The 26,568-nt window shown below is 47.8% G+C and overlaps 1 protein-coding gene across 1 annotated transcript in view; it reads right to left on the bottom strand.

The window, feature by feature from the left end:
- Nucleotides 1-291: 291 nt before the first annotated feature.
- The window catches only part of STEAP3 (STEAP3 metalloreductase), a 51,719-nt gene continuing 25,442 nt past the window's right edge, over nt 292-26,568 (bottom strand). The window contains exons 2-5 of the mRNA XM_061439733.1: nt 21,580-22,079; nt 19,425-19,952; nt 10,987-11,151; nt 292-3,111 (exon numbers count right to left, since the gene is read on the bottom strand). Of these exons, the coding sequence (XP_061295717.1) occupies nt 2,830-3,111; nt 10,987-11,151; nt 19,425-19,952; nt 21,580-22,079 (1,475 nt within the window). The 3' untranslated portion in view covers nt 292-2,829. The remainder of the gene's footprint in view (nt 3,112-10,986; nt 11,152-19,424; nt 19,953-21,579; nt 22,080-26,568) is intronic.

Below are 26,568 nucleotides of genomic sequence, written 5' to 3'. Positions count from 1 at the left end.
GCACTGCTGCTCTAATCAGATCACAGCACAGACACTCCTCCCTCCAGGAAGTCTTCCTGGTACGCCTTTCAATACCCCAGCACTCTGTCACCTGGATCTCCTCTGTGTCCTCATTGGCCTTGTTGCTGCAGGTCTGCATGTCCCTTCCTCAGAGGTGAGTGCTAACCCAGATCATTCTGTGCTCACCTTGCACACGGCCTGATTCAGAGCATATTCTAATCAGAAGGCCCACTGGGCCGGTGAACCAGTGAATGGGCAGGTGATCAATGAGACAGACATAACAGCCTGAAATTCATGGAAGGCTAGGTGTTTATTTTTGCTGCTTCTCAGACAAGCTCCTCAAGGTAAAAACAAAACATACAGTTTCAATAGCATAGATTTTAAACGTTCAACCTCATACCATGGCATTTCAGGTTTCCAGAGCACTTTGGTTCAGGCACTTTTGTACCTAGAGGCACAGAGAATTTCCCAGGCTGGAAGGGAGTGACTTATTCTCATGGGGGTGCTGTTGTCAGCTGCCTGGTGAGGTACGGAAGAGCAGCAGATGACACCAGGTCAAGGCCAAACACACGGCCCACCCTGCCCTTCATGAGCGGGTTGTCCAGTTGGGGTGTGGTCAGGTCCTCTGCTGCACCTGCCCCCCTGAGGAGCACCTGCAGCAGAAGGTGGGCAGGGAAGGGGAGGGAGCATATTAGACTTGGCTCTGTGTCAGCATCTTTGGTGTAAGGAAACATCCCAGGCTCAGGGAGGGCCGGAGAAAAAGGGCAGCTAATACTGAGTTGGGCTGACAATCCTTGGTGAGTCCCAGCTGCCCATGTTCTCCCTGCTTCCTATCAGCAGGAAATTGATGGGCATTTTTGTCAAGCAAATGCTGAAATCTCTGCTTCGCCCACCACCTTTCCAGTGAGCTTCTCTGAGGCCAAGGCTGCCGCTCCATCAGGGCCCATCTGGGAGGTAAGCTCATGCCGCTCGGCTCTTGAGCAGCAGACAGAAACATCCGCAGGAAGCAGGCAGTTTTGTCTGCACTGCTTTCCCTCCATCAGTCACTGGCCTAATGAGATATGCTTGCACTTGGCTCCTTTTTTTTTTTTTCCTTTTTACTCAAGGACCCTAATGCGCTCCACAGACATGAGCTCATGCAGTCTCCATGGGGAGGCAGGAGCATTCGTTCTGTGGCACTCCTGGGTCAGCTTTTGCCAGCTGACTCTCTTTATTTCATGAGATGGTTAGATAATATCACCAACTCAATGGATGTGAATCTGAACAAACTCTGGGAGATAGTGAAGGACAGGGGAGCCTGGCGAGCTGCAGTCCACAGGGTTGCAAAGAGTTGGACACGACTTTGTGATAGAACAACAGGATGCCCCCTGGCCTGGGAGACCTAAGAATATAAGCATGACCAATGTCCCCTTTCAGGGTACATCTCACTGATGTCTTCCATCAGGACCATACCCCATTGTGTTCAGAGATGACACATCATTCCGATGCTGCCAGGGGTTGGGGGCTTAGCCGAGAACAGCTGTTTCTCTCTACAGGGGAAATAAAAAGTTTCAGTATGAATCAGTGAGGGACAGCATACAATCCAAGGACACATGTTCTGTGGCCTCTCTTGTGCTTTGGGGCAGCAGTGTTTCCAGTTTGTAGCTTTGGTGGAAAAGACCTGCCACCTTACCCCCCCCACAGCTATTTTGAAACATAACCCTGCATTAGGAAAAACCTGGAGCCAGTGTAGCTTTGGGGTGTTCAGAAGGCAGGTTCTCTGCCTGGCGGCAGCAGGAAATTTAAAAAATCCCCAGTGTCCTTCCACAGGACAATTCAGTGAGGACTATCCATCCTTCAGCCCTCTGGCTGGGGCCCCGAGAAAAGCAGGCCTTGTTTTCCCCTCCCCCTTGAACCAACTTTTAGAGGGTCTGCTCTTGGGGAGACGTTCAGACTAATGATTTACAAGGTGAGAAGGCACAGTGGTTTAAAGAACAGTCATCACCAACTTAAAGAAAGAAAAAAAAGTACACTTGTTCTCAAGACAGGGTTAATTAGTGGCTCCGGTAAGGAGGTGATTTCACACTCCCACAGGAGGATCAATTTGCAGCTGGCGGGGTGATTTCTGACTTTTCGGAAAAAGAATCTCCCCAGCTCAGGGAGAATTAGGGGTAGCAGCCTCAGCCCCAGTTGTTCCCCCTTCCCACCTCCTAACCTGGCAAAGGATGAACCTTCAGGTGGCTCCCTGGGCACAGACCTGGGCTCACCCCCAGTGCCCTCAACCCCACCTGGTCTCCTGCTGCAGCCAAAGGAAGGGCGGCACCCTGCTCCCCGGTGACTGGTCAGCTCTGTGCACCTGGATTGGGCTCCAGGCAGAGCTCCTGTCTGCCCTGCTACCCGAGAGCCTCAGCTCTGCAAACGCCTAGGGAAAGTAGCAAAATGGGCAGGGAGCAGGGAGGCGCACACATGGATGCAATCATCAAAGTACAAGCCTCTCATTGCCTTTTCTGTGCCACATCTGCTCAGCTCTGCAGATGTTACAAGTGTCAGCTGCCCTTCTCCTAACATCTGGCACTGGCTTTGAAATCTACAGGTTGAAATCTCAGGGACTCAACTTTTAAGCTAAGTAAGTGTAATTGTAAATCCTGTTATCTATATGAAATACATGTGGACATATATATATCACACACAGGCGTGTCATTCTGAATATTACTGCACACATCCCAGGAATCCAGACCTCAGCCCACCAACTTGTGTGTAATTCTGCTGTCCTGCATGATTGAGAAGTCCTGGCAAACTCCGGGCACTGTCCTGCCTGCGTCTGGTTCCCCGGAGCTGGGTGCAGGCCCATCACACGTGGCTTGTCTTCTGGGCCAGGGCGTGATCCACTGGCAGTGAGAACCTGACGGAGCCATCTTTCTCCCAGCCCCTCCGGATCTTGGTGAGTCTGCGGCTGATGCACGGCAGGAGAAACAGGCCTTTGGCCAGGATGATAACACAGGGCACCAGCAGGGTGAGGGTGAAGGTGGGGGGCAGGAAGAACTTGTAGCGGCTCTCCTCAAAGGCGCGGGTCCAGCCGTAGGTGAGCGTGTGCAGGGTGCTCAGTACCAGAGCCACAAAGCCCAGAGTGGACTGCAGGGGAAAAGAAGGCTGCATTAAGGGTGAGGATGGACATAGCGATCAATGACAGAGGGGAAGGAAGCAGGGTGGCTTTAGTGGGGCTCTGGGTTCAAATCCCAGCACCGTCACTCACTCTCTGCATGATCTTATTACTACCCAAACTCTCTGAACCTCAGTTTTCCCAACAGAAAAACGGGAACAATGCTCATATGCCAATGTGTAAGAATTGATTGATTCAGAAGGATTCAATAAAACAACAATGCTTTTCCCCAAACTGTATTATTCATACCTCTAGTGGCTGCCAAAGGACTTAAGATGGAATTAAATTCAAAGAAGTTTAAAAACACATTAGTAGTTTTGTGTATATATTCATGCATATAGAGTAATAAGTGTCTGCTAGCATATCAAAATCATAATTTCACAGATAATATTTGGCATAAGATAAGGCCAGGAGAAAGACAAGTGGATTTTAAGTTGATTTAAAGATAAACACAGGGACTTCCCTGGTGGTCCAGTGGTTAAGAATCTGCCTTGCAATGCAGGGGACGCTGGCTCCATCCCTGGTTGGGGAGCTGAGATCTCACATGCCATTGGGTGCTGCTGCTGCTAAGTCAGTTCAGTCGTGTCTGACTCTGTGTGACCCCATAGACAGCAGGCAGCCCACCAGGCTCCCCCATCCCTGGGATTCTCCAGGAAAGAACACTGGAGTGGCTTGCCATTTCCTTCTCCAATGCATGAAAGTGAAAAGTGAAAGTGAAGTCGCTCAGTCGTGTCCGACTCTTAGTGACCCCATGGACTGTAGCCTACCAGGCTCCTCCATCCATGGGATTTTCCAGGCAAGAGTACTGGAGTGGGGTGCCATTGCCTTCTCCAGCTGTTGGGTGGGGTATGGCCAAAAAGAAGAAAAGATAAAACACAACGCAAAAAGTTCCCTTGACACCAACAGTGAAGACGGCTCTCAGGGGCCTCTAGGCTAGGTGTCTTCATGCTGTATACAAAGCCCATAGCACCACAGAGATGCTGCCCATGGGTACTGGTCCCTTACTTCCTGCCCGTGCTCTGAGCTACAAACACCCCAGGTACAAACCCTACCAGGATTACTCTCCTGCCTGGAAGGAGATTAGTGATGCTAAGGAGATCAAGACCATCACAAATCCGAATGGACATGGTCCAGGCCATCTTACAGCAGAGCGTCCCACCCTTGAGCCAGGTGTGGGCTTTTGTGGATGACTTCCAGCCACGAGCAGCTCATCACCCCAAGTGCTATATAAATACGACTTTCTATGGGGACTACAATGTGAAAATAGCCAAGAAGTGCTGATCTGTAACTCTAGCCTCTGGGAATCTTTTTGCAGGCAGGGTTTCTTGCAAACTACAAATGACGCCTTCCAGATTTACTGTTGGTGCTATCCTCAACTGACACTGTGACCCTCAGCAAGTCACTTCATTAGCCTCAGAGAAAAGGAAGTGATTAAAAAAGCTGAAGTCAGAATTGTGGGGAAAGCGCTGTATCGATGCAGCATTCTGCAGCCCCCAGACCTGGCAGGCAACAGTGCGGAGCAGAGCGCACCTAGGGTTAGGGCTTTGTAGAGGTTGGGGAGGGGGTACAGGGCACTGAGAGAGTCCTGGTGGGAGAGACCTGTGTTCACTGCATAAGGAATATGCAATGACCCATCAAGCAATGAACACACGTGCATTTTCTCCAAGGAGACACTGCAAGGGTCTAATTGAAATGTGGCAGCTTGATGGTACCTGAGGGTGCTTTTTACAGGTTGGTTTTGAGCTTTCCACGGAGAAGCTATAATTGGCCTCTTGGATTTCCTTCAGGCCCAGCTTGTCAGCATCAATCCAGGGGCTTGGCTGAGAGATGCTGTCTTGTTTTCACTCTCCTCAGACACGGCTCTAAGTGGGTCTGATTTTACTACCGTACCTCATGCTTACTCCTCACTAGCATGGGCAGCGCTTTGCTTATACCCACTCCAGTGTAAACCCAAGATGGTGAACCTCAGTAACTGGTTCAGAAGAATTGCTTGTAATGCTTCTACTAAAAATAGTAATAATAAATATTTTCTAATGGCTATACATACAAGTTCATAAATAGGTTCACAAGTATAACGTTTTAACCCTAAGTAAAATACTAGCTGGGGTCCCCTTGTGGCTCAGTGGTAAAGAACCCACTTGCCAAAGCAGGAGACGTGGGTTCGATCCTGATTGGGGAAGATCCCACAAGCCTCAGAGCAACTATGCTCGTGCATGACAATTACTGAGCCTGTGTTCTAGAGCCCAGGAGCCGCAACTACTGACCTCGATCCCTGGGTTGGGAAGATCCCCTGGAGAAGGAAATGGCAACCCACTCCAGTATTCTTGCCTGGGAAAATCCCATGGACAGAGGAGCCTGGCGGACTGTAGTCCATGAGGTTGCAAAGAGTTGGATATGACTTAGTGACTGAACAAGAAAAAAAATACTAGCTGCCAAAAGATCCCATCTCTATCCTTCCTTAGCCATCTCTGGTTCTTGTTGGCTTTGTGACCACTTCAAGGATCTTTTTATCACATCCTTAACAACTTCTTGGCTCAGTACAGCCTGTTGGGAAAGGCCATGGTTGGCTCTGTGCTACCCACAGGTACTTCAGTTATCAGATGAAAATGGTTGGCCCCCAAATGGGAGGCTTCTTGACTGTGAGTCACATGTAACCAGAGTCACTTCCAGACCTGTCCAGAATTCCAAATCTCCTAGCAACTTCTGAACCACACTAACTTTTTCTAAGTTCTGATCTATTGATAATGAAGACTCGGGTTAAAGAAGTTCCCAGCATTGAGAAAATATTTGGGATTAATATCCAGAATATATAGAGAACACTTTAAACTCAACAACAACAAAAACAAACAACCTAACTCAAAAATAGGTAAAGGACTTGAATAGAAATTTCTCCAAAGAAGATACATAAATGGTCAGTAAACACATGAAAAGATGCCCAACATGAGGAAAATGTAAATCAAAACCACTCCACATCCATTAGGAGGGCTACTATTAAAAACAAAACGAAACAAGAAAAGTGTTGGTGAGGGTGTGGAGAAATTGGAACACTTGCTGCTAGTGGGAGTGGAAAGAATGCGGCTACAACAGAAGATGGTGTGGTGATTCCTCAGTGAATTAAAGAACACTCACCATGTGCTTTGGCAATTCCACTTCTGGTATATAGCCCAAGTAACTGAAAGTAGGCTCCTGAAGAGTGCTAACTATAAGCCCAGAGTCCTCATCTGACCACAGAGTAATTCTCCATCAGAAATAAATCTTCAACTAGCCTTCCAACCACCCCGATATTTCCCAAACAACTTTCAAGTCCCAAACTACTGCTCTCCTTACTCAGATGAATTCACTGGGTTTTGCTGAGATGGCTGGGATGTGCCTTTTCATAGCTGGAGACTGTGTTTCTAAATATGGCTGCATAGTAACATCACTTGGGGAGCTTGGGAAACATCTTAATGCCCAAGTGCCAGTCCTGGGAATTCAGATTAAATTGGCTTGGGATGGGGCTCAGACATTGGTAGTTTTTACAAGTTCCGCAATGATGCTGTTTGCAGACAGGACTGCTGCTGCTGCTGCTGCTAAGTCGCTTCAGCCGTGTCCAACTCTGAGCAACCCCATAGATGGCAGCCCACCAGGCTCTGCCATCCCTGGGATTCTCCAGGCAAGAACACTGGAGTGGGTTGCCATTTCCTCCTCCAATGCATGAAAGTGAAAAGTGAAAGTGAAGTCGCTCAGTTGTGTCTGACCCTTAGCGACCCCATGGACTGCAGCCTACCAGGCTCCTCTGTCCATGGGATTTTCCAGGCAAGAGTACTGGAGTGGGTTGCCATTGCCTTCTCCGGCAGACAGGACTAAGAATCACCAATTTGGGAGATTCTCCTCACCTGAGACTTTCTAGCTTGAGGCTGAGATGTCTTCGTGGCCCCTCTACTCAGGCTGTTTGATGGGGGTGGACCCAGTCCTTTCTGTTGCTTTGACAAAGACCCACCCAGTGTGAATGGGCTCACACTCTGCACTGTGATACCTTCCCAGATGCTGCAGCAGTGAGAACCCACCCTGGCCCAGGAACGAGTCCTGGCGGCCCCAGTGAGGCCTAAGCACCTCCCTTGGTGACGTGTCCTGGGGCTCCAGTGTTTTGCCCATGCTCTCCACTGTCCCTGGCCCTGATTTGGAGAGTGATGGACTGTGCTGGGCAAACAAGACATGCCCTGGGAGACAATAAAGACCTGCTCCCATTCAGACATCCTTTTCCCTTCACTATCCAGAATCCCATGGTGACAGATGGCAGGAGGCCCCAGCCTCGGGCTGATGGCTCACAGAGAGGGCTGACAGCCAAAGACCGGCCAATGACAAAGGGCTTTTTGACTTTCCAATCCCAACGAGAAGCTTGGATGACTCCAGCAAGTTTGTTTCCCTAAAACTCACTCTCCTTGGGAACAATTTAAAAATCCCAGAACAGCCAAAGGGAGGCATGGTCTTGGGGCAATTAATGACCCCCACAACAAGCTAAGGCCATTTCTATTATATGTAAGCTTGTTAGTGAGAAAGAAACCACCAGTTGTTGCTGGCTCCTGCCAGTGCTCAGTTACTGTGGTGGGAAGGGGCTTTGGACCATTGCTCACAAGGCTGGGATCAAAGCAGACCTCTGCTATCATTTCAGGCAAGTGGCTAGAGCAGGCAAGGCCATAGAAAGCTCCTCTAACTATGGGGCAGAACTGAGGTGCTAAGAGCTGAACCCTAATTTCTCTTCCAGTTGAGTTGCACTGACCTGGGTATTCTGCAATCTGACAATGTTTAACTGGCTTAAGTAGGAGTAGCTGGCACAGCCCCAAATAATAGCAACAAAAACACCCAGACAAACAAAACCCCAAATTAAAAACTTATTGAAAACAGCCTCAGGAACGTAAGCACAGGTCAACTTGTTGAATCAACACACTGTTTTGATGGCTTGTAGCTCAGTAAATCATTAGAGACCCAGGGGTCAGGCCAGGCCCACTGGGAACCACGTTGTCTCCACAGTCAGTTTCCAGGCCCTGGTGACCTGCTGTGGTCATTCTCAGCTGGGGAGGAAATGTGATTAGGGTACTCCTTGTTACAGAACAGCACTTACCTTACGGAGAAGCTCACCTCAGAGAGTATACAGCCACCATTTGGGTGTGTGTGTCATGCACTACACATGTCCTCAACAGAGATTCTCCCAGTGACTACAGGAGGCGGACACAGACAAGTCAGGCCACAGTCAGGATGCTCGGAGAGGCTAAGAAACTGTCTAGTGGTGCAGGGCTGGTCAGTAGTGGTCTTGGAACTGAAACCCAGGTCTGCTGGCTCCACCATCTCAGAGACTGTCACACACCGCATGGCATGCACTTAAGTCACTCAAAGAGCTTATAAGACAGATTCTAGAGCCAACCCATAGATCGGGGTAGTCCTGGGTATCTGCATTTCTCCAAGAGCTCTGTGACTTCTGACTTTTTGATGTCAGCTCACCATAAGAATCGCATTTTCATTACCACCCAGGACACAATGACGTCTATCCACATATGTATCTATAACTACTGAGCTGATACAACTGAAAAAGAGATGTCTGTGCTTAGAACATGTAAAGTGCCCTGAAATTTTGGGAGACATTCTACTCTATTTAAAAAGCTTGTTGTAGCCCCAAAATTGATTTCATGACCCATCAATGAGTGCCCACTGCAGTTTGCAAACCCTGCCTTGGACTGTTCTAAGGCCCTCAGGGGAGTCTCTTGGCCTCCCCTGAGTGCTGAGTGACTCAACTGTTCAGTCTCTTGCTGCTTTCTACTGGGCTCAGAAATGGGCAATTGGTAGCTTAGTGATCATGGAAATGTGGCCACATGCCCTGAGAATAATGGCAAATCACTTTGTATTTGTGTTTTACACATAATCTTGCACAGTGAGTCGCAGCACCTCTGGAGGGAATTCACTCCACTTCACAAGAGTGTAAGTAAGGCAAGGCTTAGAGAGTGCATGATCTGCCTGCCTATGGTTCCAGAGCTGGAACAAATCTGTTCCTCCTCCATGTCAGCACTCTTGAGAGATAAAGCATTTGAGGACAGAATGTAGGCACTGGATTTCCACAAGTAAAACCCTGCCTTTCCACCCCTCTCTTGGCTTTCCACCCCCCTCTTCCTGCAGCATCAGCAGGACTTTCCTATTTGTATTTCAACTCTTCAGTATGTAAAGCAGAGCGGCTGCTGAGGTCCCTGTCAGCTTTTGCTAACAAAACCAAATCCCCCGGCTTTCTCTGGCAGCAGGAGCCGGGGCTTGTAATCTATGGCTGCTTAAGGAAGCAACTTTCTGGTGAGGGGAGCAAACTGCAGCCTGTTTTAATTGTGGATAAACCATGCACCCTTGCAGACTCCAGGCAGGAACTGGAAAATCCCAGATTTGTGTGTTTGACACATGAGGATTAGTGGCAGATAAATAAAATTCTTTCTTCCCCTCTTTTGCCAGCATGTAGTCAGGCCTAAGCATTCCTCCAGAGACCTTCCAAGATGAACAGAGCCAGTGAGAGTCAGAAACTGATATAAAACACCACGACTCTGTTTCGTTCTAGGGTGTGCATGTGTCCCCAGTTAGGAACAATAAATTGGGATTATATAAGAGTACCACACCATTGGTATTCCTGTTGGAATCTCATGCTGTGTCCTTGCTGCACAGAGAAGATATGCAACAGATGTTTGTTGGCAGTGGGGGCGGAAGTGATAGCTGTTCCCTGCCCTGATACCACGTCGATGGTAGAACCCAGTATTAGTCAGCACTCATCACTGGAGTGGGTGAGTTAGTGTGTCAGTACCGGGGGTTGACCACGTGCTCTGTATGGAGAACAGTGGGCGATGCCAGAGGAATGCAAATGTCCCTTCCCAGTTGTCCTTAAAATTAAAACATGGCTATGCCTGGCTTTAGAGGACAAAACAGCAACCCACCCCAGCATTCTTGCCTGGGAAATCCCACGGACACAGGAGCCTGGGAGGGCTACAGTCCATGGGGTTACAAAGAGTCAGACATGACTGAGCAACTGGGCATGCACACGTGCACGCCTGGCTTGTTCACAGGCTAGCACAATGCTGGGTGCAGAGTATGTGTTCAGTAAACACTGAGTGAATAAATGCATGAAGAACCTTTGCCACTAGTAGCAGCTTCCCAAGTGTGTTCTGTAGAGTGTAGATAGCTGTTATGTGGGTGGCGGTGGTGGGGGAATGGGGTAGGGAGGGTGCTACGACTCAAATAAGTTGGCTGAACAAGGTTTGCCTGTGGTAGACATTAATTTGATGTGCCAAAGTGTATTGTGACTAATTCAGGGGGCAGCGGATCTTTTCCCAAATGTATTTGACCCCACATGTCCTTTTTCATAGGAGCAGTGTCCTTTGGGAAATGCTGTGGTTTATTTCCTATAAATTGGAGACCCTCATGCTCACCTCCCATCCACTCTGCATGAATCAAGAGGTCAAAGGGAATAACAGGGCCCGGTTGAGCTGAGGGTGCTAGGTGGGCCGCTAGATTCACTCAAGGGCTCGCTGACTCCCTAGCCAGATCAGTGACACATCCAGTGACTCCATGTTATAGGATTTTGTTTCAGAAGCCCAAGAATTGCAGAAACTGAGAACGTGTAGTCCAGGGTTCAGCATTCTGCCATCTGATTTTTTCACGTGCCTAAGTCTGGCTTCCCCAGATGTTGTGAGGATGAGCTGGTCCCAGGCAGCCCCTTTCTCAGGAGACCTGGGTGAGCCTGCCAGGCTCCCAGGACACCGGAAAGAGTGGTTCTGTTGCACAGATTATGAAAGCCCAGGCAGCATGTGGATGGGAAGGCGCCTGCAGGGCCCAGGCTACCTTACCTGGACAAAGCTGAACTCCCTCCAGTTGAGTGAGTTCGCGATGGATGGCAGTGAGGTGACAGCCAGCAGGGACAGCATGCCAAGGGCCAGCACTCCCAGGGACAGGTAGATCTCCATCCGCCACACTTCCTCCTCATTCCAGAGGTGACTCTTATTGGTCAAGACCTGGTATAGAAGGAAGGAAAACCATGAACACTGGCCAAGGTCGATGCCCTGGGATTTGGGCCAGTGAGGAATTTCGGATGGGAGAAACACAGATACAACCAACATTTCTACTTTCCACCTCATGTAATGTGTGTCTAGCTCTGTTTGAAGCGCTTTTCAAGTATCAGCTCACCTGATCCTTAGAACTACCCTGTGAGGGAGAGTTCATTACTGTCCCCATTTTTCAGATGAGGGAAACGAGGCACAGAGATCAAGTTACCTTGCTGTGGTCACACACACCTCAGGAGATGGCAGAGCTGAGATTAGGAACCAGGCAGCAGGCTCCGAAGACAAGGCTCCCTCCCCACGGCTTTCACAAATTTGCCTGGGGCCAGTCAACCAGAGCAGCCACATGAGCCAAGAGTAAGGAGCCAGAGAATTTGATAAGACACAAAGAACCTCCAAACATGACCATCTCTCAAGGTTTTCGGGTGCCCAAGTCCCCAGAGGAGGGAGGAGCTCTTCAGCTCAGAATCCCATCAGCTGGGTGGGCTGCTGCCCTTGCTGCCCACCTCCCATCCCAGCCTGTCTCACCCGGGACCCTTGGTCCCCCAAGCTGCCCCCATCACTGGTTCATACTCCAGACACACACAGACACCAAACCCCTCAACATTTCCTTACTAGCCCCAGCTCTCATCTTCCCACCCAGCTCCTTATTTCTGTTTGAGAAATACAGCTTTGACTCAACTGTGGAGTCCCATACTGAGGTCACAGGTGTGAGGCCTTTGATGCAGAGCCCAGATCCAAGGTCACCTCTGGAACTGACTGAGCCTCATTGTAACCATTGCCAAAAACCCACCCTGATCCTTACGGGCCAGATTCCTGACTCCAAATTAGGCAAAAATGCCCCTCCTCCCAAACCCTCCACCCTGGTACTCACCCTATTGCACTCAAACCAATCACCTAATGCCACCCTTCAAGCAGGAATTTTCTTTGTCTTGAGGCCATAAAAATTGGCTACCAACCCATGTAAAGCATCAGCTGTCCCTTGAGCCGACCAGCTGTTCTAACAGCATCCCGTTGGCTCTCCCTGGTCTGTCAGGAGATTGGCCCATGGTGCTCACAGCCCCCACATTACCTCAACTCTTTGTTCTTAATAAACTCACTCCCATCTGAAATGCTCTGTGTCTGGAAGTTCTTTTCCAACCTGCGCTTGGAATGCCATGACATCAACCACTGCTACACAGCAGGGGCCAAGATCCACTCACCAAGCAGACCCATGAGCACTTAAGAAGCACCTACTGTGCCAACATCTGTTGGATCATCAGAAAAGCAAGAGAGTCCGAGAAAAACAAAGCCAAAGCCTTTGACTGTGTGGATCACAACAAACTGGAAAATTCTTCAAGAGATGGGAATACCAGACCACCTGACCTGCCTCCTGAGAAATCTGTATGCATGTCAAGCAGCAAGAGTTAGAACGGTACATGGAACAACAGACTGGGTCCAAATCAGGAAAGGAGGATGTCAAGGCTGTATATTGTCACCCTGCTTATTTAACTTATATGCAGAGTACATTATGAGAAATGCCAGGCTGGACGAAGCACAAGCTGGAATCAAGATTGCCCAGAGAAATATCAATATCCTCAGATATGCAGATGGCACCATCCTTATGGCAGAAGAAGTAAAGAGCCTCTTGATGAAAGTGAAAGAGGAGAGTGAAAAAGCTGGCTTAAAGCTCAATATTCAGAAAACTAAGATCATGGCATCTGGTCACATGACTTCATGGCAAATAGATGGGGAAACAGTGGAAACAGTGTCAGACTGCTCCAAAATCACTGCAGATGGTGATTGCAGCCATGAAATTAAAAGATGCTTGCTCCTTGGAAGAAAGGCTATGGCCAACCTAGACAGCATATTAAAAAGTGGAGACATTACATTGCCAACAAATATCCATCTAGTCAAAGCTATGGTTTTTCCAGTGGTCACGTATGGATGTGAGAGTTGAACTGTGAAGAAAGCTGAGTGCCGAAGAACTGATGCTTTTGAACTGTGGTGTTGGAGAAGACTCTTGAGAGTCCCTTGGACAGCAAGGAGATCCAACCAGTCAATTTTAAAGGAAATCAGTCCTAAATATTCATTGGAAGGACTGATGCTGAAGCTGAAACTCCAATACTTTGGCCACTTGATGTGAAGAACTGACTCATTTGAAAAGACCCTTATGCTGGGAAAGATTGAAGTCAGAAGGAGAAGGGGACAACAGAGGATGAAATGATTGGATGGCATCACTGACTCGATGGACATGAGTTTGAGTAAGCTCCGGGAGTTGGTGATGGACAGGGAAGCCTGGTGTGCTGCAGTCCATGGGGTCACAAAGAGTCAGATATGAGTGAGCGAATGAACTGAACTGAACTGTGTGCTAGGCCCTGGGCCACAGAGAACAAAGACACCTGCCCTCACAGAGTTCCGGATGCCCCACTGAGCTCCAGGGATGCACCCATTGATGAGCCACTGCAGGCCCAGAGGGTGTCTACTTCCTTCCTCCCCACGGGGAGTGCTCTTGCGCCTGAGCCCCCTCCAAGCAGGGCTGACAGATCCTTCTATAAAACTATCATTTCCCAACTAGACCAGGTAGCAGAGTTCCCGGAAGTCAAGGTGTTCTCTCAGAACACTGGGAAATGCTGGTGCTTCAATTCTACCCACAGGACAAGGAACAGCATTTCCCTTAGGAAATATGACCAGGCTTTAGCAGGCACATCTCCACTTTGCAAAACAGAGTCAGTCAGGTTTTTGAGAAACTATTTCAGCAGAGGGAAAAAAAAAATAACCCAAGTGCAGCTAGAAGATGTAATAATAAAAATGAATCTAGTGGGCTGAGCAAAAATGGTTGAAAAGCTTATGAGAAAAAGTTGAAAGAAACTGAGCAAATGACATCCATTGAATACTTTTCCTGTAGTTTGTGAAAAATGATGGACTCGGTTCTATTTCAGGGCAGGCTGGCTCTCGCTGGTGTCATTAAGCCACAAAAGGACCAGGAGTCTGGAGACCCAGGTTCTCACCCTGACCACAAGTCCTGTGAGACTCTGGGCAACTCCAGCTCTGGGCCTGTTTCTCCACAGAGCAGGAAGAGCTCGTGTCTAAAATCCTAGAATTTTGCTCCCTTACCAAACAAATGTCATCACCAGCTAGGGAAGGCGGGGCCAGATATTACCCTGAAGGGGGCTGGGAGGTCTCCCTCCTACCTGAGCCTGGTGGAGGCTTACTCACACCTTCCCATGGCTAACAACTGCCGCTTGTAAGTCATCCCCATGTTCTGAGTTGTTTGTTCTTCAGATATACTTCATTAGTCACTCCCTTCTGCCTTTTGGTAAGATTAGGCAGTTAATGTCACAAGTCAAGAGTCTGGATGATGACACACACCACATTTGCTTGCAAAATGTCTTGTTTTTTTCCTAATATTTCCACTCAGCAGTGATGCTGGGAAGGGGTTGGGTGAGGCGGGCAAGGGAGTAATGGGTGTTGAGGAACCTGTGTGAGCATCTGGATATTAGGCCGTGGGGGTCTCATCCAACCATAGTGCTGTTCTCAGGGCTCCCAGTGACCAGGGTCACACACGGCTAACCGGGACATAGATTCAATAGCTCTCTACTCCCCTAGGGATTCTCCCGTGTTCAGAGCTAATTAAGCTGTCCACCTTGACACGATGAGGACAGTGCTCATCAACAAGAGATGGAATGCTGGCATCCACGCATGACGTTTCCTTTCCCTGTAGGTTTCAGCTTAGAGGCAGAAGGGTTCAGGGACAGGAGACCCAGAAGGCTCACCATGTCCCAAGAGTGGGTGGTGGTTGGCAAGAGGGTGATGCTGACCTCCAGCCAAACCCGGAGACTATGCTAAAGCAGGAGAAGGGTCAGTCTAGGGTGCTGGTGAGAATGGCTTCGCTGTCCCAAGGCCTGGGTTCCAATGCTGGGTCTGCTGCTGGGGGTCAGTCATGAGATCCAGGCAGTCGATTTCCAGAGTACCAGCACCTCTCTCTGTTATTGCAAAGACTAAATGGATGATGTTTGTGAAGTGAGAAGTGACTGGCACATAGTAGATGATTAATATAATAAATGGCTGGTGCTGTTGGTCTTAATGGCAGCTGGAAAGTTAGACTAGTCTTTCCCCAAGCTTTACCCAGGCTTCTCGTAAGAGATGCCTGGTGTTAGCTTCATGGTGGCCAAGTTAACAGTCACTCAGTGAATATGCACTGGGACTCTGTGTTAGGAACCATGGACCTCAAGGGGTGGAAGACCCATCCAGTCATGGAAATCTAGGCTGGGCAGACATGTAGATGAGTGATTATACAGTGATGCAAAAGAAATATCATAGAAATATGGGCCAAACACAACAGAAAACAGAGGTAGGAATGGGGAACGGGAGAGTGGCTGGAGAGGCTTAATAGAGGTTGGGTTTTGAAGGAGGAATAGGAGTTTGTCAGACTGCCAAGCTGTCCCAGGTTGGGGTGTCCAAGCTAGAGGAATGAGCTCTGCCCATTCTGAGGACAGTATGGGACCTGAGTGTGATGTGTCAAAGAAGCATTGGGGAGATGAGGCTGGGGATAGAGCCCAGATGCATTGTGAAGGGTCTGTCCTTATCCTGAGTCACCAAATGCTTTTCAGTAGTGACATGGTCAGACGTGAGATCTAGATGGTTCTCCCTGACAGCTTAGACTAGATTTGGGGTGAGAGGAAGGAGAAGAGAATGTGTGCATAAAACATTGTCTTTGATATTAATTTTGATCTTAAAATGTATTTCTAAGGCACCATTGAAGTAAATCAGAAAGCACTAGTAAATAAAATATGATTTACCATAGATGTAAATCAGAAAGTAGTAGTTACCATTGGTAATACTATTAATAATATCAACAAACATAGTCTTAGAGGTCTTCTCTGCAGCTGGTGTACAGCTGCGTCTCCAATTCTGTGGACTTGGGGTTAAAGGAAACCTGTGTTTCCTGTGCCCAGGCTAGCGTGCTCCCTTCCCTCCAGTCGGGCAGCCAAGGTGGGCCCTGAGAGGGCAGCCTGAGAGCAGACTGGAAAAGTCACAGGTCACAAACTGCCCCCAGAGCCCTGCTGTTAGGGGCTGAATGCAGGACAACCTCAGATGCCCAGTCTTGGAGCCTGAGGGCATGGTTGACCTGCAGACTATCCAGTATCTAAACCTCCAGGTTCAGGCAACTCATCACTTCCTGGGTGTGCATCCTACTTCTGGGCTACTCTGCTGTTAACCGGCCTCCCCGCCCCCGACATACCCACAGCAACCCTGGCTCTGCACTACAGAACACTGCAGAACAAGGTTTGGCCCCTTCACTTGACTTTGCTATCTGTCTCTGATCCCATCCTGTGGGAGTGATGGTTGCTTGGCAACCTCCACTGGGGCCTGCAGCCTTACAGGGCTTTGAAACCCAGGGAAAATGACCTTGCACTTGCCCCTCTGTGCCTTGGTATTTGCATCATGGCAAAACTATATTAACATAATATCAAGAAGAGCCTTGGGGACTTCCCTGGTGGCATAGTGGATAAGAATCTGCCTATGAGACAGGAGACATGGGTTTGATCCCTGGTCCGGTAGATCCACATGCTGCAGAGCAAAGAAGCACATGTGCCATAGCTACTGAGCCCACACTCTAGAGCCTGCAAGCCACTACTGAAGCCCATGAGCTCTAGGGCCCATGAGTGACAACTACTGAAAACGGAGTACCCTAGAGCCCGCACATCGCAGCTGCTGAGCCTGTGTGCCTAGAGCATGTGCTCAGCAACCAGAGAAGCCACTGCAATGAGAAGTCTGGACACAGGCAACAGAGTAGCCCCTGCTTGCCTCACCTAGAGAAAGCCCATGCAACAACAAAGACCCAGCATAGCCAAAAATAAATAAATGATTGAATTAAAAACAGAAAGAGCCTTTGCAGGGCGGAGAATCTGGAGAGTGGCAGTCAGAGGGTGAGCAGGGGAAGGGGCAGCCAAGGGTTTGCCTCATGCTCTGGTGGGAAGAGGGCATCACCTTCTTCCCTCCCCGCTGCCTGAAATGCCTGCCACCCAGATCTGCCACCTCCTGGGCAGCATACCCCAAGAGGCTATGCAGGGCCTCCTGCCCAGTGGGAGAATATCAGAGAGCATCAAAACCACTAGCACTGGGTAAGACCTCCATCTACATCAGGGTGCTGAGAACCAAGGAGGGGCCATGACTTGCTCAAGGTCAAGCTCTTTGTTCTCATCAGTGATGCTAGAGAACAAGAGTCCAAAGTTCTGGCCTGCAGGCCTGCACGCCACCCCATGCCAGCTAAGGGGAGGATGAGACTGTCCTATTTCTTCCTGTGGCCTTAGGGCCTGGTAGAGTAGAACTCAGTGAATGAATGAGCTCTGGGATCACTTACTCAACTGGTAATTTGGACTTGTTTTCCCTGTAGAAATTACATGGGCGTGAACATGGATCTGGAAGAGAATGGCTGGATCTGCATCCCACCTCAGCCCCTCACTGGCCGTGTGACTTTGGCCAAGTAACTTAAACTCTCTGTGCCTCAGTTTTATCACCTGTAAAATAAGGGTAGTACAGCATCTACTTTATAGAGATAAGAGCTAAATGAATTCATGCTGGGTATGTAAAGCTCTTAGAATGCTACTTAGAATACAGTAAGCTATTTTTAAAGAGTGTGTGACCATTATTTTTCTCTTTCTCTCTCGTTGCCAGCAGGTGTCTTGCTTTTTCACCTGAAGTCTGGGTTCCAACTTTCTCTTATGAAAGCCCAAGCCTACAGATGCAATGATGCCAGGTGTCCATGGGTGGGGAAGGACAAAGGCATTTGAGAAACTGAGAGCAGAGAGGCAGGAACCCAAGTGAGTAGGGGCTGAGGTCTGTGGTTCCCAGGAAGCGGCCCCACCTTGCCCCCACAGTCCTGCTCTGGGAAGTGGCCAGGCCTCTGAGGGGATGGCTGCATGGCAGATGTGCCTGGGGAGGGCACAGCCTCAGTAGGATCCCTGCTTCCCAAGCAAGAACAAAACTGCAGCTGGAACCAGGGGTAGATGAGAAGGGTCTCATTGGGTGACTTAAGTGTCCTGGAGTGTGTAGGACCCACCCACCAGGCCAGAGGCTGAGGGCTAGAGGGAGAATCAAGCAGGTTCAGGAAAATAAAGAACAGCAGTGTTGCTTGCAGACCTGAGCTTTGGAGTCAGAATCAGGCCCTGTGAGTTTGTAAACCAGGAGGAAGCATCTAGGGGGCCTATTTCTGTAGGTACAGGTGCCAGGGGAGGCTGCCTGTGGTGCTATTTGGTTTGGGCTGAAGGCCCTGCATTCCCAGGAATCCTGATGGCAAAAGAGCACCATCTGGCTTTCCTAAATGCATAATTACTGTGCCCCCCGCAAAAAACATATTTCTGCAGCCTTCCCCATCTCAGATGATGGTAACTCCATCCCCCTTGGTACTCAGGCTGAGAACCTGAGCACCTCATCTATCCCAAGTCTATTACAGCAATCCTGTGTACTCAGGCTTCAAAACATGCCTTCAGTACCTTCTTGCCCCTCTGCTGCCCCCACCCCATTCCAAGCCTCCATCGCCTCTCATCAGGGTTTCTGCACAGCCTCCTAACTGGTCTCCCAGCATCTTCATCTGATCAAGTTAGAAGATCTTCTAGCTTCTCCACCTGGTAGCAGAGTGAGCCAATTAAAACCCCAGATGGATCATCAATCCTCTACTCAAAACCTTTCATTGGCTTAGAGTCTAAGGCCAAAGCCCTTTCTTGGCCTTCAAGGCCTCTCTGGTGTGGCTTCAGCCTCCCAGGCCTCACCCACCACTGCCTCCCTGGGCTCCACCAAGAGGTCCTCCTTGCTGTTCCTCAAAGGTGCCAGGCAGCTGCTCTCCTTCCAACCTGTGCTCACATATCACCTACTTAGCAAGGTCTCCTACACCACCCTTTAAAATCACACCCCACCCTTCTCCACAGTTTTCTTTTCCTCCTTAGCCATAGGCATGTGTGCTCAGTTATATCTGACTTTTTGTGACCCCATGTACGTAGCCCGCCACGCTCCTCTGTCCATGGGATTCTCCAGGCAAGAATACTGGAGTGGGGTGCCATTCCCCACTCCAGGGGATCTTTCCAACCAGGGATCAACCCACATTTCCACATCTCCTTCTCCTGCATCAGCAGGCAGATTCTTTACAGCTGTCCCATGGGGAAGAATTGGCAGATGACAAGTGGAACACTGTACCTACGGGACACCCAGTACCATGACTGGCAGGAGATGACTCACGAGGGCCGTACCTGCTTGACGGCCAGGTTGACCAAGTCGTAGCGGTGGGAGCGGCGCAGCGGCAAGCAGAGACTGTAGAGCGCGTGCAGGGCAGCGCAGAAGAAACTGAGCAGGCCGATCTGCTTGCGGTGCTGCAGCCAGTGGTCCAGCCAGTCGGGGAAGCGTTGGTACTTGGTGCCTCGGCGCAACTGCAGGGCAGCTGCCAGCACGCCGGGCAGGTACACCAGCGACAGCAGCACGTAGGCCACGCAGGGCAGCGTTGTGTTGACCACGAACACAGGGAGCTTGTAGAACTTGTTCTTGCCCTCCTGCACGTAGGGCTCCAGCACATCTCGGACAAAGTTGTAGGCGTAGAAGAAGATGAAGAGCCCCAGGGCCAGGAGGGCGGGCACCTTCCAGCCTGGGAAGAGGCGCAGGGGCATGGCTTCCACCTCCCGGGCTGAGGCCAGGGACCCCATGTCCACAGGGGTGAAGCCCATGGCCCTCACCATCTCCAAGACAGTGCGCTTGGCTTCCGGCTGGTCACTGCAGATGGGCACCTGTGGGGAGGGAGGTGGGAGGCATCAGATGGGGTCCCTGGGTGGGGCCTCAGAGAGCCTCCTGGCCAAACTCCTCACTGAATAGCCAAGGAAACTGCCAGGTAAGGTACAGCTGGAGCAGAAGGTGGCCCTGACTCCCAGGCCAGAGGCCTTTCTTCCCTGTGGTCTCCCAGTCTCTGACCCAGCAGTGCCCGCTACTCAGGGATAATGGCCAACACTCATTCAACAGTGAGCATCTCACCCAGCTCATAGCCATCAGCATCCACACGCAGAACACCCATCTAGGCAGCCCCCAGGAGCCCTTGGAATAGGTGCCTTGAGGACTCTGGCCTGCCCTGAGGGTTGCTCAGCTATTGGACTTTGCATATGGCCAAGAACGTGCTGCTGTGGCTGCAGCTCCATCCCTCAGTCCACAAGTGTCCTCTGTGACCATGTCCTCTTGCCCCTTACAGCTCTCAGACAACACACAAGGCAATCCACAAGTCAGCCCCTGCCTTGTAGCCCACTGCTCCCCTCTGTGAGCCCCCAGGCAGGTCCACTGGTGTCCTCTGGTCCCAAACACTCCATGTGGCTTGCTGACACTGCTGTGGTCAGCTGCTCTACCAACACTGACTCAGGACCTACTATGTACCAGGCTTAACACATGTGATCCCTCAGCATTGCCACAAGCCTGAAAGTAGGTACTACTGTCCACATTTTTCAGGTGAGGAAACTGAAGTTTGGGAGCATCAGTTCTCACCTCTGTGTCTCAGAAGGAATGCCCTTTCTGTGCCTGATGACATGAGGTAGGGCCGAGGCCAAAGCTGACCTCAAAGGCTTCCCCAGCCAGCTGCTGGTTCTGCTCCCTCCAGGCTCTGCTATTCTACATTCAGCCACTGTCCATTGCCTGTCCATATATGAGAGTCCCAAGATGCAGGCTGTAAAGAGGACCCTCCAGTTAGAGGGGCTGGGTACCTTGGGCTGTCCCACAGCCTGGCATGGAGTTGGCAGAGGAGCCATCTGAGCTGGACTCATTGGAAGAGGGTCTCATACACATGTGGAGCCTGGCATCCTTCCTTCAGGAAAGTGCAGGTGGCCTCTTGACATTAGAAACCATCTTGTCTTGGTTAGAGCCCCTCTTGCCAACAACTGTATGCAGCAATGGCTGTTTCTGGAGCCTTTTTCCACTTCCAGAAAAACCTGCTATTAACTATTCTGAGAAATCTGCTCAGTTCTTGGAAGCCCTTGGAATAGATGAGATAAAGTTTGGGACTTGCCTGCTTCCTCAGGACCTGGCGCAGGTTCTTCTTTCTAAGTCCAATCCTAAAAGCAAAATCTCTCTTGTTCTAGGCTCCAGATAGTAAAAAGAAAGCCATCAACCTTTTCCTCCTTATTTTCTTGGAAATCAAATTACAATAGAAGAACATGGATTTCCAGTTCAAACCCCAGCTCACTAAGTTATGGGACCTGGTGTAAGTAAGCTCATTAACAATTCTGCACCACACTGCCCTACTCTGCGAAATGGAACTTTGCAGTCATGTGAGATGAGCTGAGATAACGTACACGAAGAGCCTGGTTCATCAAGGGCCTTCAATGAAACTTAGCCTTTTACATTTATTATGGTGACTGGCATTCCTCCAGCACTTACCTGCCTATTTCCATCCCTTGGACCAGACTGCAGGGTCCAGGCAGAGATGACATTGAAGGCCTTGACCACTGCACAGGTGGGGAAAAGGGAGGCCAGGTACTCAGCGTTGGACTGATGGTGCTGCAGGTGCTCCTGCTCTGTGGGATTGCTCACGTCCACCAGGATCTTGCCAGCCAGCTGGTCACTGAGGCCACACAATGTGGAGTAGTGTTCCCGGAACATAGCCACGAAGATGACCTCCGGGGAGCCCACCGCCTCCTCCTGGAGAGTCACTTGCGCTGCTGAGGGAAACAGCCCAGCCATGCGTTTGGGGTTGCGGCTCCCCACCACCACACTGAAGCCGGAGCCCACCAGGCGGGTGGCCAGGGAGCGAGCAAAGTCCCCGCTGCCCAGGATGCCCACTTTGGGAACCTCACTGGGGGCCTCAGCAAGGCTGCCATCACTGTCCACCAGGTGGTGGCTGATGAGCGGCTTGTCCATCTTTCCTGATGTTCTGGTGGCTAGAAGAGAAAACAGGAAGTTGGTCAGCTTGTGGACTGCCCCTCCTACCAGCTCCCTCTCTGTCCATCAGAACTGCATGATGGTCCAACATTCACCCAACAGACCTTTCAGTGTTAATATGTGGCAGCATGGGGGCACAAGCTGAATAAGTCCCAGCCCCTTCTTCAGGAGCTCACAGATTCCAGAAGAGGAGAGGGAAGGACCTCTGCATTCTACTCTGTCCTTTGTCCTGAATTATTTGTTTGGTACAAATTTGTGAGAGTGAGTGTGCTGGGAAAGAAGGGTATGGAATTTCTATGATCAATGCTATGCATGTCTTTTCAAAGGCATTATGTAATAGCCAGTGTTAGTATCCGGGAGTGACCCCAACCTCAGCATCATTGGGTTTATCGGATTACTAGGAAGGGTAGACGATGCGTTCCTGTGCTTGTTTACACTCTGCATTTTGGAATGGTATCTCTGATGCTCTTCCTTAAGTAGACAGTGAGCAGCTTAAAGATAGCAACTTCATCTTATTTGACTGTGGATCTTACCATTTATCACAAGGCCTGGCACAGAGCTGGTGTTCAGTGCTTACTGAATGAATGAACGAACGAACACCACAACTCTCTGAGGATAGGACTGGAGTGGGACTTGACAGTGAATGGGACCTAAGACTGGGCCCCTGAATTTGGGCTACAAATTTACAGTACACTTGGGTGGGAAAGTTATTTGTTTTAATTGTCACCGACTTCTAGCTGTAAGTTGCTATTTTCTTCAGTATGAATGTAAGCAGCAGCACAGTAGTATTGGCCTATCTGCAGCTTTGTCACCAATAATGACCAATGTCACATCACAAGTTTAATTGTGAAAGGGCTCTCCAAATATGATTTAAACTCATCATTAATTTAAAATTATGGTAGATAGAACACCTAAATACATAAGGCAAATATTAACATACCCCAAGGGAAAATAGCAACAATAACAGTAGGGGACTTCACTATCCCACTTTCAATAATGGATGGATCAGACAAATAAGAAAAGTCAGCATGGAAACATTGAACTTGAACTATACCTTAGACCCAATGAACCCAACAAATATATAGAGAACATTCTATCCAACAGCAGCACGATAGACATTCTCCTCACACGTCACAGAATAGAGCATATGTTAGGTCATAAGACACATCTTAACGATTTAAAAAAGCTGAAATCACATCAAGTATTTTTCCGACCACAATGGTATGAAACTAGAAATCAGTAACAGGAGAAAAATTAGAAAATTCACAAATATGTGGAAATTAACATACTCCTGAATGACCAATAAGCTGAGGAAGAATCAAAAGAGAAATTAAAAAAGAAAATATCTGAAGCAAGCAAAAATGGAAGTATAACATACCAAAAAGTATGAAGTGAAGCAAAAGCAGCTCTAAGAGGAAAGTATAGCTTAATGCCAAAATGAAGAAAAAAGAAAGATCTCAAAACAACTTAGTTTACATCTCAAGGAACTAGAAAAAGAACAACAAAGTCCAAGTTAACGGAAGGAAATAATAAAGATCAGAGTGGGAATAATTGAAACAAAAGCTAGAAAAACAATAGAAAAAAATCAATGAAGACCTGGTATTCTGAAAAGAAAATTGACAAACCTTTAGCTAATACACTAAGAAAAAAAAAAAAAGATTCAAATAAAATAAAAAAGAAAGAGACATTATAACTGACATCACAGAAATACAAAAGATTATAAGAGACTATTATGGACAATTATATGACAACAAATTGGACAACACCAAAAAAATGGATAAATTCCTAAAAACATACTATCTACCAAGACTGACTCATGATGAAATAAAAAATCTAAATAGGCCAGTAATGAGTAAGGAGATTGAATCAGTGATTTAAAAAACTCTCTGACTTAGCTGACTAGATAGATGCTGAATCAAAGAAGAATATCTATAATGATAAAGAAGTTACTAAGACACTCTTCCCTTTCCTAACTACATGTCTCTGTGAGGCTGGATTTTCTTCATATATTTTAATCAAATATTGCCCCACAGTGAATGCAGAAACATGAGAATCCAGCTCTTTCATATTAAGCCAGCCCTTAAGGAGATATTAAAAAATATAAAACAATGCCTCTGTTCGCATTACTTTTTGTTTTGGAAAATATCATTTTCCTGAAAATATCTCACTATTTTAAAATAAAATGGATTTATTGTGACTATTTTAAAATAATAAGCAAACAAACAAACAAACAAAAAGACCCCAAAGCCTCTCCCAACAAAGAAAGGCCTAGGACTGGATGGCTTCACTGGTGAATTCTTCCAGAGATTTCCTGACAAGTTAATGCTAATCCTTTCCTCACTCTTCAAAAAAACTGAAGAGAAAGGAACACTTCCAAGCTCACTTTATGATGCTATCATTACTCTAATACTAAAGCCAGATAAGGACAGTACAAGAGAAGGAAATTACAGGCCAATATCCCTGATGAACATAGATGCAAAAATCCTCAATGAAACACTAAGAAATTGAATTCAGCAGCACATTAAAAGGATCCTACACCACGATCAAAGTGGGATTTATCCCTGGGATGCCAGGATGGTTCAACATAGGCAAACCTTTAAATGTGATGTACCATAATGAAAGAATGAGGGATGAAATTAATCCGATCATCTCAATAGATGCAGAAAAAACATTTAACAAAAGTGAACATTCTTTCATGATAAAAACTCTCAACAAGTTAGATACAGAATTAGGAATGTACTTCAGTATAATAAAGGCCATACATGACAAGCTCACACGTACATCATACTCAATCATGAGAAGCTGAAAGCTTTTCCTCTAAGTCATCAGAGATAATACAAGGATGCCCACTCCTGGCCACTTCTACTCAACATAGTAGTGGAAGTCCTAGTTAGAGCAATCAGACAAGAAAAAGAACAAAAGACATCCAGATTGGTAAGGAAGAAATAAAATTGTCTTTCTTTACAGTTGACATGATCTTATATATAGAAAACTCTAAAGACACCACCAAAAAACTATTAAAACTAAGAAATTAATCCAGTGAAGCTGCAGGATAGAAAATCAACATGCAAAAATAAGCTGTATATATACCAACAATGAACTATCTGAAAAAGGAATGCACTAAACAGTCCCATCAGTTCAGTTCAGTTCAGTCGCTCAGTCGTGTCTGGCTCTTTGTGACCCCATGAATGGCAGCACGCCAGGCCGCCCTGTCCATCACCAACTCCCGGAGTTCACTCAAACTCATGTCCATCGAGTTGGTGATGTCATCCAGCCATTTCATCCTCTATTGTCCCTTCTCCTCCTGCCCCCAATCCCTCCCAGCATCAGGGTCTTTTCCGATGAGTCAAACTCTTCGCATGAGGTGGCCAAAGTATTGGAGTTTCAGCTTTAGCATCAGTCCTTCCAATGAACACCCACTGATCTTCTTTAGGTGGGACTGGTTGGATCTCCTTGCAGTCCAAGGGACTCTCAAGAGTCTTCTCCAACACCACAGTTCAAAAGCATCAATTCTTCGGTGCTCAGCCTTCTTCACAGTCCCATACAGCACCATTAACAAGGACTTCCCTGGTGGTCCAGTGGTTAAGAATCTGCCTCCCAATGCAGGTAGTGCTGGTTTGATCCCTGGTCAGAGAACTAAGATCCCACATGCCTTGGGGCAACTAAGCCCATTTGCCACAACAAAAGATCCCATGTGTACTGCAACTAAGACCCAATGCAGCCAAATAAAACAAATAAATAAATATTTTTTAAAGAATAAAATACTTTGGAATAAATTTAACCAAGGAGGGGAAAGATCTGGTACACTTAAAACTATGGAACACTGATGAAAGAAATTGAAGAAGATGCTAATAAATTAAAAGACTTTCAGATTCATAGCAATCTATACAAAAATTCCAATGACATTTTTCAGATATAGAAAAAAAAAAATACTAAGATTCATACAGAACCATAAAAGATCTGAAATAACCAGAGCAATCTTGAGCAAGAAGAACAAAGCTGGAAGCATCGTACTTCCTGATTTCAAATTATATTACAAAACTTTAGTAATTAAAACAATATATTACTGACATAAAACAGACATAAACCAAAACAGAATAGCCAACCCAGAAATAAACCCATGCATATATGGTCAAGAATATGCAATAGGGAAAGGACAATCTCTTCAATAAATGGCTTTGGAAAAACTGGACATCCTTATGGAAAAGAATGAAAGTGGACCCATATCTCATATCATACAGAAAAATCAACTCAAAATGGATTAAAGACTCACACTCAAAAAAAAAAAAAAAAAAAACAAGACCTGAAACTGTATTACTGTCCTAGAAAAAAACTTGGGAAAAAGCTCCTTGACATTGGTCTTGTCAATGACTTCATTTAGATTTGACACCAAAAGTACAAAGATCAGAAGTAAAAACAAACAAATTGAGTTTGACTATATCAAACTAAAAAGTTTTTGCACAGCAAAGGAAGAATCAACAGTCAACA

The sequence above is a fragment of the Bos javanicus genome, chromosome 2 (genome assembly GCF_032452875.1).
Source record: "Bos javanicus breed banteng chromosome 2, ARS-OSU_banteng_1.0, whole genome shotgun sequence".
In the NCBI taxonomy this organism is placed as follows: Eukaryota; Metazoa; Chordata; class Mammalia; order Artiodactyla; family Bovidae; genus Bos; species Bos javanicus.
The sequence above is the reverse complement of the archived record's forward strand: the minus strand, read 5'-3'. Positions and strand labels throughout refer to the sequence as shown.